Genomic DNA, 18983 nt, shown 5'->3' on the forward strand with positions numbered 1-18983 from the left:
ACCTGCTCTATCTCAGAATGGAATTGTACAGAATTACAATTTGGTTCATGATAGGGAATTTAAAAATAAAACAGCCTCTCCCTCCCTCCTCACGTTCCATCAGTTCCATGCACACACTAAATGGTGGGATATTTTCTTTTCTCAACACATCCAAGGATAAATCCCAAAATCTTCACTGGATTATTGCAGGACCATATTCATCAATGTTGTATGGAGTGTGTAATGCGACAAAATTTAATAAATAGAAAATGACGTACATGTGTCATTCGTTTTTTGGAATTAGATTGTATATTAATTTAATGTAAAAGTACATTCAATCATATAATTATGTAAATCTTTATTTATTTAATCATTTAATTAATGGCCCTGTGATGAGGTGGTGACTTGTCCGCGACCACGAAGGGAATAAGCGGTAGAAATGGATGGATGGATGGCATTTTTTAATTATTAATTTAAATTTCTTATGATTTAATTATTTATTAATATATGAATGACACCCACATTCATGTAATAATTTAATAATTAAATCATAAGATAATTAATTAAATTAATAAATCATCAATTCAATATTTAAATAATTTATGACATTATTGAATAATATGTATTTTACCATTAAATATATGGTGTACACATTTAATAATACATTTATGTATTTAATTCTGATTATGATTAATGACGCAATTAAGTAACTTTTTTAAGATTTGTCGATTTATTGAATTTAGTCTCATTTTATACACCATAATGTTGTTGAAAAATGTAATGCTTTAAGTATTTTGCAACCATTGGTAAAGACCCACAAATATAATACAAATAGAACACATTGATGTATGAATGTAAAAGCATGTTTTTCTTATAGAAAGTTTATATATAGAGCACATTTGCAAGGCAAGTCAAAGTGCTTTACAGATGCAAATGATTACAGTAAGACAAACACATCTAATAAAAATATTAATTATTTAATTCAGAGCAAAGAGTTAAAATACTTTCAGTTGTCCACTAAAAATAAGTTTTTTCACCTTGTATTTGAACGTTGCCAAAGTTGAGGCCTGTCTCACATCTTCTTGAAGACTGTTGCAGAATTTTTAAATGAAATGCAGCCTCGCATGTTTGGTCCGAGCTATTTTGAAGTCTGAGCAAAAAGAAGCCAGTGCAGTAATCTAAGCGCTGGATTAATATGGTCTTATTTCCCGGTTCTAGTCAGGACTCAAATACACATTCTGAATCTACTGCAGTTGCTTTACAGCTCGTTTAGAAAGCCCAGTGAGACAATTATTGTAGTCTAGCCTGCTGCAGACTTTAACCTGATAATCATATTAAGTAATACCGTTTTTGGGATTTAACATCTGGTCTTCAGCGGGATCTCCATTTTGAACTCCAAACACAGGGCCTGCCGTCAAAACCCCTCATGGTGTGTCTTCCATATTGAGTTCAGAACGGCCAGTCTCTAATCAGTGTGGAATCTAATAATTCTAACTCGTAAATAAAAGTCTGCTTAATGGAGCCAAAGGGAGGTCCTCTATTCCACCCATAAAACCTAATAACAATCCAAAAACCTCCAACAATACTCCATTTACATTTTGTGACTTGAATATTAACCAAATATTAGTGATATTGTTATTAAAAAGCGCTAACGCGGACAGACTATTATTAGCGGCGCCGTGATCACAAGCTTGTGGGCCTCTGTTGACATCATCAAATGACAAGCTGCTTCCTTGCTTGTGGATGTTTATTGGAGATCATAGATCGTGCCACTCACCTGGATAGTAGAAGGATGAAGACGCATTCTGACAAGTCGGTACACTTTGACAGCCAATTTAAACCCGAGAATGCCGAGAACGACATAAAAAGACGCTTTGTTTCACCCCCCTTTTCTTTGCGAAAATTATGAGTCATTCTTCATCTAAAGGGGACTATAGCAAGATTCTCTCAGTTGCCATCCTAATGACAGCAAACATTGTACTGTAAGTGATGTTATATTATGTTTGTTGGCTCTCATAAATTCTGCAGTGAGTAGTAATCAGTGATGTTGAAAAAAAAGCAAACGTCATTATGCGTTTTTGGAATGAATGTGGCGCGTAAGCTTAAAATGATCAAAATACGTAAATATTAAATGTAATTAAAAATGAGCCCTTTACTACATTACATATATACTTACATTATGTATATAAAACCTTAATAGAGTTGTTCGGGTGTTTTTTTAAGAGCTTTTATAGGCAGAATAGAGCAACTCCATTAGGCTCCATTGTAACCGGACTTTTGATCGCATCTATTCACTATTTAAAATGCATAAAAAAACTGACATGTAAAACTTATACAATTTTGATGATAAAAGTTACGATAAAAAAGGAGTGAGAGCAAGTTCTACTTGTTTGCTTCTTTTTTTGTTTTTGTGGCTCTGATGTCACTTTTAACTACAAGGGTGTGTGTAGATTATTTGTGGTTTTGTGTATTCCAACATGCTCATGCCTGCATTCACACTGCATGTGTGTTGCAGCCTGCATGCTGCTGTACTAAAAGCAGCAACGGATGGTAATGGTTCTGCTTTTACAAGAGGGCAGGTATTTTTTTGTGTGTCAGTTAATGTGCTTTATATGCGAAAATAACCTTAATTATTGCATTTACAAATTTCACTTCGGTTGATTCATTCATTGTAATACATGTTGAGAGCTTAGTGAGGAGCTTTGTTGTGTTGTGGTTACATTACAGCACCCACCTTCTTATTCAATATAAACTTTTGAGTGCAACTGCATGTTTTTAATGTTGCTGCATTCAACTTTTGCTAATCACTGCATAGCAATCCATTCCAACATTGCACCAGAGAAGAAGAGCAAACTGTCTGAACTCTACCACAGAATCCAAAGCAACATTACTTTGTAGTAACGCAAAACACTGTGAGAATTAGTAAGGTGTGACGTGTCCGACAAGGGTGTGTTCACGCTCATCTGTTGTTTATTCATCCCTTTTTTGTTCATACATGCTCATTAGGGAGTGTCCATTTATTGCTGTTGAATTACTCCTGTTTGCTGCAGTAACTGTGTTTGTGTACCCCCACACACACAGCTTTGTATTACAATGTGTTACTGAGGCTAAAACACTCACGTGCACTGATATATATTCAAGGGCGACGAAGTGCCACAGGCGGAGCTGAGATTCGCTGTGAAAAACGAGAGACGACCTAAAAACAGGAAATTCAAGACGGCAGACAACCAAAAAGAGGTTGGAAGGAGACTCTACAGCCATTCCAACCTTGTCTCAGGTGAGTGAACTGACACAAATGTCGACTCCCTTCAAGACCTTTACTTGTACACTACAGCACTACCTCACTGCAAGAAAGTTCCCTTGCCACATTTTGTGTGTTCTCCATGTGCTTGCTCCGGCTTCCTCCCCCAGTTGAAAAACAAGTGTGTTACTGTCGGCTCTCTAGGGTTACCTAATGTTTACATAATAGAGATCAAAGTTGAACTTGAAATTACTATACATTTGTGGTCAAAAGCTACAAAACCCAAAACCAGTGAAGTTGGCATTTTGTGTAATTCGTAAATAAAAACAGGAGACAATATAGCTCGGTTGGTAGAGTGGTCGTGCCAGCAACTTGAGGGTTGCAGGTTCGATTCCCGCTTCCGCCATCCTAGTCACTGCCGTTGTGTCCTCGGGCAAGACACTTTACCCACCTGCTCTCCGTGCCACCCACACTGGTTTAATTGTAACTTAGATATTGGGTTTTCACTATGTAAAGCGCTTTGAGTCACTAGAGAAAAGCGCTATATAATTCACATTCACACAATGATTTGCAAATCCTTTTCAAATTACTGTGTATTTAATTGAATACACTGCAAAGACAACATACTTAATGTTCGAACTGAAAAACTTCTTTTTTTTTTGCAAATAATCATTAACTTGGAATTTAAGGACAGCAACACATTGCAAAAAAATTGGCACAGAGGCATTTTTACCACTGTGTTACATGGCCTTGCCTTTTAACAACTTATTTTAGGCTTCATGTTGCACCACACATTTTTAATGGGAGACAGGTCTGGACTACAGGCAGGCCAGTCTAGTACCCGCACTCTTTTACTATGAATCCACGCTTTGTGGAATGTGGCTTGGCATTTTCTTGCTGAAAATAAGCAGGGGTGCCTATGATAACGTTGCTTGGATGGCAATATAAGTTGCTCCAAGACCTGTATGTACCTTTCAGCATTATTGGTGCCTTCACAGATGTGTAAGTTACCAATGCCTTGGGAACTAATACACCCCCATAACATCACAGATGCTGGCTTTTGAACTTTGCGCCTATAACAGTACAGATGGTTCTTTTCCTCTTTGGTCTGGAGGACACAACGTCTACAGTTTCCAAAAACAATTTGAAATGTGGACTTGTTAGACCACAAAACACTTTTCCACTTTGCATCAGTCCATCGTAGATGAGCTAGGGCCCGGCAAAGTCGGCAGCATTTCTGGGTGTTGTTGATAAATGGCTTTCACTTAGCATAGTAGAGTTTTAACTTATACTTACAGATGTAGCGACAAACTGTAGTTACTGACAGCGGTTTTCTGAAAGGTTCCTGAGCCCACGTGGTGATATCCTTTACACACTGATGTCGCTTTTTGATGCAGTACCGCCTGAGGGATCGAAGGTCCGTAATATCATCGCTTGCGTGTAGTGATTTCTCCAGATTCTCTGAACCTTTTGATGAAATCCCTAAATTCCTTGCAATAGCTTGTTGAGAATTGCTGTTCTTAAACTGTTTGACAATGTTCTCACTCATTTGTTCACAAAGTGGGGAATTTTTTGTAAATGGCTGAGCATTATGTGAATGACTAAGCTGTTTTTAAGCTGCTTTTTGATAAAATCCCTAAATTCCTTGCAATAGCTTGTTGAGAATTGCTGTTCTTAAACAGTTTGACAATTTTCTTACTCATTTGTTCACAAAGTGGGGAATTTTTTGTGAATGGCTGAGCATTTTGTGAATGACTAAGCTGCTTTTATACCCAATCATGGCACTCACCTGTTCCCAATTAGCCTTTTCACCTGCGGGATGTTCCAAATAAATGTTTGATGAGCATTCCTCAACTTTTTCAGTCTTTTTGGCACTTGTGCCAGCTTTTTTGAAACATGTTGCAGGCATCAAATTCCAAATGAGCTAGTATTTGAAAAAATTAACAAAGTTTTCCAGTTCGAACATTAAATATCTTGTCTTAGCAGGGCGGCATGGCGTAGTGGGTAGAGCGGCCATGCCAGAAACCTGAGGGTTGCAGGTTCGCTTCCCACCTATTGACATCCAAAAACTTGCTGCCGTTGTGTCCTTGGGCAGGACACTTCACCCTTTGCCCCCCGGTGCCGCTCACACTGGTGAATGAATGATGAATGAATGATTGGTGGTGGTCGGAGGGGCCGTAGGCGCAGACTGGCAGCCACGCTTCCGTCAGTCTACCCCAGGGCAGCTGTGGCTACAGATGTAGCTTACCACCACCAGGTGTGAATGAATGATGGGTTCCAACTTCTCTGTGAGCGCTTTGAGTATCTAACAATAGAAAGGCGCGATATAAATCTAATCCATTATTATTATTATTATTCAATTAAATTGAATATAGGTTAAAAAGGATTTGCAAATCATTGTATTTTGTTTTTATTTACAATTTACACAACATGCCAGCTTCACTGGTTTTGGGTTTTGTACATTTTAAAGGATAAATTGCACTTTTTTTAAATTCTGCCTTTCATTCACAATTCCTATGTAAGACCAAAACATGGTTTTCTTTTTTTAATGCATTCTAATGTCTAAAATAGGGCCAGTATGAGGTGGCTAACTATGAAGATAGTAGGAGTACACTATTGCACCCATACAGCCCTCTAAAAACATCCAAAAAATGCCAACAAAACTGCATTTACATCTTGTGACTTTTAGCGGCGCAGTGATCACAGAGAGCTAACTGGCTTATGCAGCGATATTGACATTGAACTGCCACTGCTGAATCGCATCTGAGTTAGTGAAAGTTAATTGTAGATTATAAATAATGCCTCTCACCAGGATAGTAGAAGGCTGTGGCTACAAGCCGAGAAGTTGGTCAAATTGGACATTCAACATAGACTCGGAGATGGCAAGAAAGACAAGAAATGATGCTCGTTTGCACCCACCTTTTTTTATTCGTATTTGCGCAACGATTTTGATTAATTCTTCGCCTAAACGGGAAGATATGACTATCCCATCAGTCGACATACCAGTGAGAGCAGAAATTGTACAGTTAGTGGTTGTTTTATTATGTCGGTAGTGTGTATTTTGTGTTTAGCACTTAGCAATACTAATGCATGATGCTTCGTGTATCACTTGAGATGGATCTGCTTATCTTTACTCAGCTACTAAAATAATATGCTTTAAAATGTAATATCGGAAATTATCGAAATCAATTTCAAAAAGTAAAATGTATGACTTTTTAAAACGCGGCTGTACGGAGTGGTAGACGGATGTAGGGAGAAGTACAGAGCGCCGATAAACCTTAAAGCCACTGCCTTTGCGTGCTGGCCCAATCACATAATATCAACAGCTTTTCACACACAAGTGATTGCAAGGCATACTTGTTCAACAGCCATACAGGTCACACTGAGGGTGGCCGTATAAACAACTTTAGCACTGTTACAAATATGCGCCACACTGTGAACCCCCACCAAACAAGAATGACAAACACATTTCGGGAGAACATCCGCACCATAACACAACATAAACACAACAGAACAAATACCCAGAATCCCTTGCAGCACTAACTCTTCCGGGACGCTACAATATACACCCACCCCCGCCACCCTCTACCTGCCCCCCCACCTAAACCCCGCCCCCCAACCCCGCCCACCTCAACCTCCTCATCTTCTCTCATGGCATGTAAAAAAATATAATGCACTTTGTGACTTCAATAATAAATATGGCAGTGCCATGTTGGCATTTTTTTCCATAACTTGAGTTGATTTATTTTGGAAAACTTTGTTACATTGTTTAATGCATCCAGTGGGGCATCACAACAAAATTAGGCATACTAATGTGTTAATTCTATGACTGTATATATCGGTATCGGTTGATATCGGAATCGGTAATTAAGAGTTGGACAATTTCAGAATATCGGATATCGGCAAAAAAGCCATTTTTGGACATCTCTAGTTCAACAACATAGTCGTTGTTGTCTGTCATGAGTTGTCTGTCATGTTGAAGTAAATGGAGAACATTGTGATGCATCTGTGAAATTATTACGACGCTATATGCTTAATGAGTTTGAATGCATAATAAAAGAAAACGTATGTGTTCGTCTTACATAAGGATTGTGAATAATAGGTACAATTCTAAGGAAAATGCAGTTCCCCTTTAAGAAATACCCTTTTTTCCAGTGTTTATGTTATGTTTAGTCTTTACAAATAGTTTACATAGAATTTGCAATAAGAGTTGAATACTTTTAAAAATAGGAGAGATGACAGTGTTGCCAAAGTGATCCCACTTTACACAATTTTAAAAAAACAACTAATTGAATAAAGTGTGGAATGTATGCCAGGCCAATAGCTGGCAATGTCAATATAACATGCACATGCACTCCATTCAACAACCCAGCGTTTTTTTGCGCATGCCCTCACTGAAAACAATTTTTTTATGTTAAATTGTCATTATTTTTTAGCTTCCATATAACATTTTGCGTAAATCAACTGATTATCCCTAATCAAATGATTAGGGATATATACGGAGTACTGATATTTTTTGGTACCGGTTCCTAATTGGGTCAGTCCAGGGGGATCGTTAAGATTCTTGACATTTGATACTGTATTTTTTTTTTTCTCTATCCAGCTGACTGTAACATGCACGCGAAAAAAAGAAACGGGCAGGATCTGATAATCAGCTTGGAATAATCACAAATAAGGAAGCAATACCATATACTGGGGCGGTATAGCTTGGTTGGTAGAGTGGCCGTGCCAGCAACTTGAGGGTTCCAGGTTTGATCCCCGCTTCCGCCATCCTATTCACTGCCATTGTGTACTTGGGCAAGACACTTTACCCACCTGCTCCCATTGCCACCCACAATCATTTAAATGTAACTTAGATAATGGGTTTCACTATATAAAAGCGCTTTGAGTCATTAGAGAAAAGTGCTATACAATTATAATTCACTTCACTTTACACAAAAGTTCGTGACACAATATTTTTTCCTCAAAAGTCCCTCAAAGTCTCACACACACTAATACGAGTTGTACTGTAAATATTGATTTATTTATAGTGTATTTATTTTAAACATGTTAAAAATGTTTAAATAAACCCAAAGCGTAACAAAACAACAACAACAATGTGAAGTGAATTATATTTATTTATAGAGTGCTTTTTTCTAGTGACATAAAGCGCTTTACATAGTGAAACCCATTATCTAAGTTACATTTAAACCAGTGTGGGTGGCACTGGGAACAGGTGGGTAAAGTGTCTTGCCCAAGGACACAACAGCAGTGACTAGGATGGCAGAAGTGGGGATCAAACCTGGAACCCTCAAGTTGCTGGCACGGCCACTCTCCCAACTTACCAATAAAGCCCCCCCAATGGTCAATTAAATAAAATACTAATAAAATAAATACCAACATAATGATTTTTCGAACATGATTACAGTTTCACAGTCTGACATGCCAGAAAAGGAGTAAGAAGAAGCAGAGCTTGTTTAATCCCACTCCTTTCCCATCTAAGAATAATTGTTTACGCAATTGTTCACTTCCTTTTCGTTCTTAAACACAACTATAAATAAATAAATACGTATCAATACAGTTCACATAGATAGGTTGTTAATTTACTGAATTATGTCAATATTTTACTGAACATGTGATTGGTTATGTATTTTAAGTTCAAAAGTTGTATCAATATACAGTACCTATTCCCTATACTTTGTAAACACTTTGAGTTAGAGCGTTTGAGTTGGTGTTAGTTTGAATAGAAACACTCTTTACTCACAAGCGCCACTATCACGCTTCATCAACCGTCCAGGAACCCACAGGCCATTATTAATCCACTCAAAAAAGTGAAAAACTGAAGTAATATATGAATTACTCTGAAGCAAGATACCATCCGCTGACAGGTCTCTACTCACCGTCTGACATCACACTATCGTGCTGCGTTTGCGTGGCATCAAGACACACTTTGCTTAAATGCGCATCTCCTTAAGTGATTGTATTGATTTACAAACCCCGTTTCCATATGTGTTGGGAAATTGAGTTAAATGTAAATATAAACGGAATACAATGATTTGCAAATCCTTTTCAACCCATATTCAATTGAATGCACTACAAAGACACGATATTTGCTGTTCAAACCCATAAACTTTATTTTTTTTTTGCAAATAATAAATAACTAAGAATTTCATGGCTGCAACACGTGCAAAAGTAGTTGGTAAAGGGCATGTTCACCACTGTGTTACATCACCTTTTCTTTTAACAACACTCAATAAATGTTTGGGAACTGAGGAAACTTATTGTTGAAGCTTTGAAAGTGGAATTCTTTCCCATTCTTGTTTTATGTAGAGCGTCAGTCGTTCAACAGTCCGGGGTCTCCACTGTTGTATTTTAGGCTTCATAATGCGCCACACATTTTCGAAGGGAGACATGTCTGGACTGCAGGCGGGCCAGAAAAGTACCTGCACTCTTTTTGTACAAACACGTGCTGAATGTGACTTGGCATTGTCTTACTGAAATAAGCAGGGGCGTCCATGAAAAAGACGAGGCTTAGATGGCAGCATATGTTGTTCCAAAACCTGTATGTACCTTTGAGCATTAATGGTGCCTTCACAGATGTGTAAGTTACCCGTGCCTTGGGCACTAATGCACCCCAATACCATCACAGATGCTGGCTTTTGAACTTTGCGTCGATAACAGTCTGGATGGTTCGCTTCCCCTTTGGTCCGGATGACCCAATGTCGAATATTTCCAAAAACAATTTGAAATGTGGACTCGTCAGACCACCACTTTCCCTCAGTCCATCTTAGATGATCTCCGGCCCAGAGAAGCCGGCGGCGTTTCTGGATGTTGTTGATAAATGGCTTTCGCTTTGCGTAGTAGAGCTTTAACTTGTACTTACAGATGTAGTGACGAACTGTTTTTTAGTGACAGTGGTTTTCTGAAGTGTTCTAGAGCCCATGTGGTGATATCCTTTAGAGATTTTTGATACATTGCCGTCTGAGGGATCGAAGGTCACAGTCATTCAATGTTGGTTTCCGACCATGCCGCTGACGTGGAGTGATTTCTCCAGATTCTCTGAAGCTTTTGATGATATTATGGACCGTAGATGTTGAAATCCCTACATTTCTTGCAATTGCACTTTGAGAAACGTTGTTCTTACTCTGTTTGACTATTTGCTCATGCAGTTGTGGACAAAGGGGTGTACCTCGCCCCATCCTTTCTTGTGAAAGACTGAGCATTTTTTGGGAAGCTGTTTTTATACCCAATCATGGCACCACCTGTTCCCAATTAGCCTGCACACCTGTGGGATGTTCCAAATAAGTGTTTGATGAGCATTCCTCAACTTTATTAGTATTTATTGCCACCTTTCCCAACTTCTGTGTCACGTGTTGCTGGCATCAAATTCTAAAGTCAACGATTATTTGCAAAAAAAAAAAAAGTCTTATCAGTTCGAACATCAAATATGTTGTCTTTGTAGCATATTCAACTGAATATGGGTTGAAAAGGATTTGCAAATCATTGTATTCCGTTTATATTTACAACCAACACAATTTGCAAACTCCTATGGAAACGGGGTTTGTATATTATATATTTTATATGATACATTATGTTAAAGGTCTGTGCTCTGCACATGAATGCCATATATACATATTTTTTCTATCAGTAGATCCAGTAGAACAAACACTGTGAGCGTTTTATTATCTAAATTCCACCTGATCTTTGAAAGTGTTGTCTCGGTACGGTGGTTCAACCTAAAACCAGACTGATGTCTCTCTAAATGTTATTTCTTTTTTAAGAAAGGTGTTGACTTGGTTCAAAAAACAGTTTTTCTCAAATGTTACTTAAGAACTGTAAGTTGGATACAGGTTGCTTGTGCATCATTGATTGATTGATTGATTGAGACTTTTATCAGGAGATTGCACAGTACAGTACATATTCCGTACAATTGACCACTAAATGGTAACACCCAAATAAGTTTTCAACTTGTTTAAGTCGGGGTCCACGTTAATCAATTCATGGTAATCAACTAATTCAATCAATTAATCAACAGAATTAATTCCCACTTTGCCCGGACAGCTGCTGAGTGTCGATATCAGTCTTCTTAGCATTAAGTGCCGCGCCGGCTCCGATGTTAAATTTCTCTTTTATCTTTGACATTGTTCATAGGATCGCCATAGTGAAGATGAGTCATTGATGAGTCTGGAGTCAAAGATGAAATTCGAGTACCTTGAAGGTAGAAAAGCGCTATACAAGTACAAACCATAAACCATAAAATTCCATCAAAATGTTGTTCTGCCAGAAGTTGGTCAATTTGATTGTCACGGTGAAGATTTATCGTCTGTTGTCATAGTTCCCCTAACTTGGAAACAGAACTCTTTTTTGGTGAATATCTTTATTGACTGCAAAAATATTATAACAATAACTAAAATAATATAAAGATAGAAAATAAAACAAATGTAATACATATAAAATATAATATGTTAAATTTTACACCTAATTTAGGCCAGAAATGTGTAGAATTTGCTTAAAAAAAAACAGTAGAACAAAAAAGCTAGATTAAAACGCTATACCAATATAGAAATTGTTGTTTCATCATGAAATTATTAGTAGGTTTATACAATATACAACAAATATGTACATTTGACTGACAATAGAGGTCTTAAAACAAATATGTTTAATGTTATATCGCGATTATGTATGATGAACTGTGTCTCACAAATGCGACAGCGACAAGTGAAAAAAGCGGCTAATGTCCCCTCACGGGGCAAAGCCACTTCTAAGTTTGTAATCCTCAGCTCTATAGCGACAAATAAAATTTGTTTCTTACAAGTAAATGGTTTATACTTGTATCGCGCTTTTCTACCTTTTTTTAAGGAACTCAAAGCGCTTTGATATAATGTCCACACATTCACCCATTCACACACACATTCACACACTGGTGGCGGGAGCTGCCATGCAAGGCGCTAACCAGAACCCATCAGGAGCAAGGGTGAAGTGTCTTCCTCAAGGACACAACGGATGTGACTAGGATGGTAGAAGGTGGGATTTGAACCAGGAACCCTCAGGTTGCTGGCACACCCACTCTCCCAACTTCGCCACGCCGTCACTGAAGGACGAGGAATAGATAAACTTGCTACACAACGCATTGAAGGAGGATATGCTAACCTTAAGCTGGAGCTCTTTAATTTAAACAAGGATTGGTGGATCGATACAAATATAGACAGTAAGCATACCTAGTATTATAGTATCAGTTCGATACCACGGTGGTTAGATGGATACTTTTTAATATCAAAAATATTTCGTTTTTGTTGTTGTTTTCAAACTCAGGAAATAAGTCCGTGGACACAAGTCCGACAAAAACCAAATTATTTCAATCAGAGCCAATAGTAAGAAATAATGAACATATTTATTTGATATTGTTACACTGTTATTCTTTGTTTTTGTCTGATTTTATTTGTGATCAAAAATGTCATGAACACTTGAAATATCAGTATCAGCATTGATATGACCAATACTGCCCCTGTATTGGATCGGTACCCAACATTGTAGTATAACACTAAACTAATGTAAAGTATCCAAACAACAGAAGAATATGTGTTTATCACATTTTAACAGAAATATACATAAACCATGTCCCAACAGAAAGCAACCAGATATTAGTAAGTTGATTAATAATAGTTTTGAGAAAATAATACAACCGGAAATTATGCAATATGTTACCCCATACGTCTGCGGCTTACTTAATTTTAAATGGTGCGATTATCATCTATAATATATCATGATATATATCATTACAGTATATATCAATATATTGATTTTAGACCATATTGGCCATCATTAATTAGATTAGATTTTTTCTCATGACCATTTGCCAGGAGTACTCAAGTTTTGGAGGCCCACAAATATGTTTTTCAATGAGGTTTATTTATAAAAGTAGATCAGCTTACAATAATCCTGCTTTCAGATGGATTATTGATCATTTTAGTGCATTTAGTTTTGTTGTCCTCACCTCTAAATGTTAAGGGATGTCTCCTCAAAAGCCCTGTGGTTTGTCTAATAATTCTGTTTTAAATTTGACATCTACTTTGCAGTGATAGTCTCCTGGCGTATTAAACACATGGGTCTTGTGCTCGTTGAAGGGAGAATACATGCAAATGATTCAGTCCAATTTTCCTTAAAAATGCAGATTTTTATAATTCACTCCAGTTTTCTTTTTTTTACCCATTTTTTTATTTTTTTTTTGCTAAATGTAGGTTTAGGATCAGGGGTGTTTTTTGTGAGTTTGTGAAGCCCTTTGGAACATTTGTGATTAAGGGCTATATAAATAACATTTGATTAATTGATTGACTTTTTTATTACCGCCGCATTCACCATGTTTGTACAAACTACACTCCGACAGCCGGCGAAGAGTGGATATGCGAGTTATATCTGGCCTGCGGGCTGCCCACTGAGGGAGCCTGATATATATATATGTATATATATATATATATATATATATATATATATATATATATATATATATATATATATATATATATATATATATATATATATATACATATATATACATATACACACACAAGCACAACCAGTGAAATTTACTTTAATATGGAAATATGGCGAAACAACTACAAAAAAGATCAATTAGAATAATACATAATGTTGGTTATAGAGAACATACAAACCCTTTATTTATCTATCCATCCATCCATTCATTTTCTACCGCTTATTCCCTTTTGGGGTCGCGTGGGGCGCTGGTGCCTATCTCAGCTACAATCGAGCAGAAGGCGGGGTACTAAATCACAAATACTGAAATTCATCGATTTGGTGCATTTGCAAACAGCTAAAATGATGGACAAAGCAAATTATGACCTGCTACCCTAGAATGTACAACACTTCCTCTCAACAAAAGAGGAGAAATACAACCTTGTAGGAAAATTTAATTTAAAACATTTGTATGCTCGCACAACACTTAGAACCTTTAGCATATCAGTATGTGGAGTTAAATTACAGAATGGATTAAGCAAAGAAATCAAACAAAGCACCAATGTGATTCAGTTTGAGACTGTTCAAGCTACAAGTGTTCACAATGTACACAGAACAAGAATTATGATGAATATCTTGAACCCTGGGGCAGCACGATGGACCAGGTGTTAGTGCATCTGCCTCGCAATACAAAGGTCCTGAGTATTCCTGATTTTAATCCCGGGCTCGGGATCTTTCTGTTTGGAGTTTGCATGTTCTCCCCGTGACTGCGTGGGTTCCTTCCGGGTACTCCGGCTTCCTCCGACCTCCAAAGACATGCACCTGGGGATAGGTTGATTGGCAACACTAAATTGGCCCTAGTGTGTGAATGTGTGTGTGAATGCTGTCTGTCTATCTGTGTTGGCCCTGTGATGAGGTGGTGACTTGTCCAGGGTGTAACCCACCTACCGCCCAAATGCAGCTGAGATAGGCTCCAGCGACCCCGAAAGGGACAAGTGGTAAAATATGGATTGATGGATCTTGAACCCTTTTTTTTGTGTTTTTTAGTTTTAATTTTTTTTTATTGAGACAAAGATTATTTATGTATTTAATATTTGTTTATTTACTTTGGTATATTATTTGTGTATATTTTTTTTTGTACAATGTTTTGTTACAGAGAACAAGGAAATATAAATGATAAATGGGTTGTACTTGTATAGCGCTTTTCTACCTTCAAGGTACTCAAAGCGCTTTGACACTACTTCCACATTTACCCATTCACACACACATTAACACACTGATGGAGGGAGCTGCCATTTAAGGCGCTAACCAGCACCCATCAGGAGCAAGGGTGAAGTGTCTTGCTCAGGACGTGACAAGGTTGGTACTAGGTGGGGATTGAACCAGGGACCCTCGGGTTGCGCACGGCCACTCTTCCACTGCGCCACGCCGTCCCTATGATAAAATATGATAAAATTGCTACGGTATGAAAAGGGGGAGGATTAAATAAGTTCTGCTTCTTCCTACTCCTTTTCGGAAGTGCTGTAATGAAACATCTGGAAATATGTGATGAAATACATTGTATTGTTTGCATGTTCGACTTAAACTGAAACTGAACTGAACTGATTGTCATCTAACCTTTGTTTTATTTAACCTCTTGATAGTGCAGGGCCTTAAAATCTGAGCTTCTATTGCGACAAAAACACTGGACTTGCTACATCGAAACTAAGACACAGCAGTCTCACCAGTGCGTCTGAGCCAAAGAAAGCACTGCTTTCTTGAGTAAGCTGCAATGTACTGAACCCACCTGCCACTCATCTGCCATGGACAACCTCAAGGTAAAGCCATCATTGTGAATAATTATCGTATTGATAGATTTGCGTGATTGTGCTCACTGACTGCGTCCACAGCATGTGTGTTCCTGCTCCGGGAGTTGCAACAAGGAGGAGTTTCTCCAGTTGCTGCAAAACTGCCGCCACAATCTGACATCTCTACAGGACTGGATGTCAAAATGCTCTGCCACACAGGTCATCAGCAGAGAAACTGCAACTTGTAATTGCACGTGTTACTTATCGGCCCTTTTTTCTGCTTCTGTAGGCTTTGAGAAAAGAAATAACAAACATAGACAAAGGCCTTGCGCAACTTGCCAAGGACACAATCTGTGCCAGTTGCACATGGGAACCCCTGGCAGATCTGCACCAGCAAGTCAGTCCACGCCAAAGCCACAAGATGGCGCCAGATCCTAGCGGACAGTTTAAACAACTCCGCTGTGCAATCAAGGTAAAGTTAAGTAAGGGGTCAAGAACAATGTTCCCTCTAATCTTTCCTGTGTGTGAGCAAACTCAATAATTCCCGGTATATTCAGTGGAGCTCATGTGAGCAACAGTACACGTTTGCACTGTGGCCAAACCAGCATCACACGTGTCCCAAACCTGCCATTAGTTAAACGTTAAGTTAAAGTCCCAACGATAGTCACACACACATTAGGTTTGGTGAAATTAACCTGTACATTCGACCTATCCCCATATTCAGCCCTTGGGAGGTGAGGGGAGCAGTGAGCAGCTGCGCTCAAGAATCATTTTGGTGATTTAACCCCCAATTCTAACCCTTGATGCTGAGTGCCAAGTAGAGAGGTAATGGGTCACATTTGTATAGTTTTTGGTATGAAGCGACCGGGATTTGAACTCAAAACCTTCCAGTTTTAGGGCGGACACTCAAACCAAATGGCCACTGAGCAGGATTAAAATGTAAAAAAAAATAAAAAAATTTACTATTTTTAAAATCAAGTGACAGCAGTCATTTCCATAATATTATAATAGATTTAGCAAATTTACAATGAAAATACCCCATTTTTATTTTTATTTTTTTAATTAGCTGCCCTGTATGTTTAATGTTTGGGTGGGGAGTCCTGCTGTGGAAATAATTTGTACCCCTTTCAGAGATCACATTTACGGGAGTTCCCCTTTAAAACATTCACATGTTGCACAATGAGATGTAAGCATGGGATAAAGTGTACATTCCTGTAAATATATATTTTTGTAAGCATTTCTGTCATGTAGTAACAAACTTCATTAATATTCTTAATAATTGGCGATAGAATAAGCACAGATCTGATTAGGGAGTCATTTTTGGCATGTTTGGCCATAAATGCATCACTGGCTAAGTGCCATGAGCTTGTGTGTGGGTGCAAGTGAGAAAGGGAGTGTAGCTGCTGTTAATATAACTGAAGACAGAGAGTTTGTTTTGGCCTGGTTTGTACGGCAGACAGTGACCAGTTTTTCTTGAAAGAAGTTTTACTAATGTTTTTGGTGGGGTTACAGCCATCAATAAAATGTTTTGATGGAATTTGTGTCCTCCTTAAAGCGTCTCGACAGACGTTAGAATCTTTGAACAACGTTAACGAACATTGTTTTATCTGTCCTGGCCACTTGTTATCACTTGTCACTCAGAGTTGCATTGCAAATCCTACAGAACAAATTTTTATGTGTTTATTTTGTTTAGAGTTTTGGTTGGATTATATTTTGTCCGTGGCATAGATTTGCTGCATGCAGATGGCGTGTGAGCAGTGCACACCTTAGAAGGAATGTTGGTCAAGAATACTTATTACTCGATGTAAACAGTCAAGAATAATATCTATTTCACCTTTAACTATAAATAGTGTTTTTCTGAAGGAATAGTTCACACAGGAGGCATGTAGGGCTGCACAATTCTGAAATATATGTGGCCACATTTCTCTGGCCTGATTTTTTTCCACACATCCTCACAAAAAAAACACACCAATTATTTTTATTAGACTCCTCGTTGTTTTGTTCTGCTTTGAAGTAACTTCCAATGGTCTTTGGATAATTAACGTGGTTGTCCTGCTCCGATCGGTGCAATATCAGCCTAAAAACAAATATCGTAATATATCGGCTTGCCTCTCAAATCTCAGAAACTGCATGCTTTTGTAGTTGTTGCATTTTTCTTTTATTTATTGCATTAAACAAAGACAAAGATTAAACACTGTCTACCGAGTTAAAATCCTTGTTGTCATGATCCGTGGTCCGGATCATGTTTTGGTTAGTTATGTTGTGTTAGTTTTGGATTCCCTTAGTTCTTGTTGTGTACACTCCTGGGTTTATCTTGGTCACCATGGGGATTAATTGGGTTCACCTGCCTGTGGTTTGTGGTCCCATGCTCAGCTGCTGTCAACCACTAATCAGAGGCATTGCCTTTGCCAGTCAGTTCGCCTGGCATCATTGTTTGCTTATGCTACAGTCATGTAAGTTTTGTTTGTTCATGCCACAGCTAGTACATTTTCCTTGCCGTAGTCTATGCTACGTATTTGCTTTAGCTCCAAGTGCGATCAGTGCGTTGTGCCTTCGCATTGTGTTCCCTTTTGGTTGTACTTCTTTGATAGTTAATAATTAAATCATGTTTTTACCTGCACACCTTGTCCAGAGTAGTGTGTCTGCCTTCCTGGGAGAACACCCCCGTAGTAAGCTGCGAAAGCCACGTTGTGACACTTGTATGTTAAACATACTTTGCCAATAAAGCTAATTCTGATTCTGATGGATAAGCACTCCAACATAAGAAGTCCTGCAGCGCGCTCACTTGTGCAAGCGGGACAGCAAGTTAACAATTAAAAAGACCTCCAGTAAGGACTCAAGGTTGTTTTTTTGTTGTGATTTTGTAAAGTCATTTACAAAAGGAAAATCATGGTAGGGTATAAGCTAGCAGCTACACAATAGCAAAGCACACAAGCGAGAAATGCTTAAATATCCTTAATTGAAAAATATTGTCGTCTTAAACACAACATATGTCAATATCAAATACCACTTCAAAGCGTAACTCCATTCCAAACAGATAAATAGGTTAGTATTTATTTTTACCTACAGCACCATTTTTCTTGGTTTGAATAATTTCAGTTGTTCAAGACTTTTTTTTAACATTCCACATTTCAAAATAAAAATATCTGTGTTAAGTTAAAGTACCAATGATAGTCACACACACACACACACACACACACACACACACACACACACACACACACACTAGGTGTGGCGAAATTATTCTCTGCATTTGACCCATCACCCTTGATCAGGGGTCCCCAAACTACGTCCCGCGGGCCAAAACCGGTCCGCCAGCGTTTGAGATCTGGCCCGCGGGAAGTCTCAAGTAAATTTTTTTTTTACATTTTTAAATAAAAAATCTGTCCTTTCTAATCCTTTTCTACCGCTTGTTACTCTGTCTCCTAGCCGCTCAGGCAAATCACATTGTCTAAAAATGCATTTTCCAATCGATGACGTGATATCATACATAAATATAGAGCCCGGCCCCCAGCCGAATTATTTTA

At 38.1% G+C, this 18983-nt stretch overlaps 1 protein-coding gene across 7 annotated transcripts in view; it reads left to right on the forward strand.

Moving 5' to 3' along the window:
• The window catches only part of LOC133542047 (nesprin-2), a 261954-nt gene that overhangs the window by 22903 nt on the left and 220068 nt on the right, over window positions 1–18983 (forward strand). For 3 of the 7 annotated variants that reach the window (XR_009804037.1, XM_061885854.1, XM_061885859.1), the window contains exons 1-4: window positions 2978–3256; window positions 15313–15486; window positions 15559–15675; window positions 15746–15928. Coding sequence is in view for 5 of the 7 variants with exons in the window: in XM_061885854.1 (XP_061741838.1) it covers window positions 15472–15486; window positions 15559–15675; window positions 15746–15928 (315 nt within the window). In the remaining 2 variants the exon portion in view is untranslated. Of the gene's footprint in view, window positions 1–2474; window positions 2559–2977; window positions 3257–15312; window positions 15487–15558; window positions 15676–15745; window positions 15929–17848; window positions 17910–18983 lie in introns of those variants that run through there. The other 4 variants (XM_061885857.1, XM_061885855.1, XM_061885858.1 and 1 more) reach the window with 4 other exon arrangements.

This window comes from Nerophis ophidion, linkage group LG24, assembly GCF_033978795.1.
Source record: "Nerophis ophidion isolate RoL-2023_Sa linkage group LG24, RoL_Noph_v1.0, whole genome shotgun sequence".
Taxonomy (NCBI): Eukaryota; Metazoa; Chordata; class Actinopteri; order Syngnathiformes; family Syngnathidae; genus Nerophis; species Nerophis ophidion.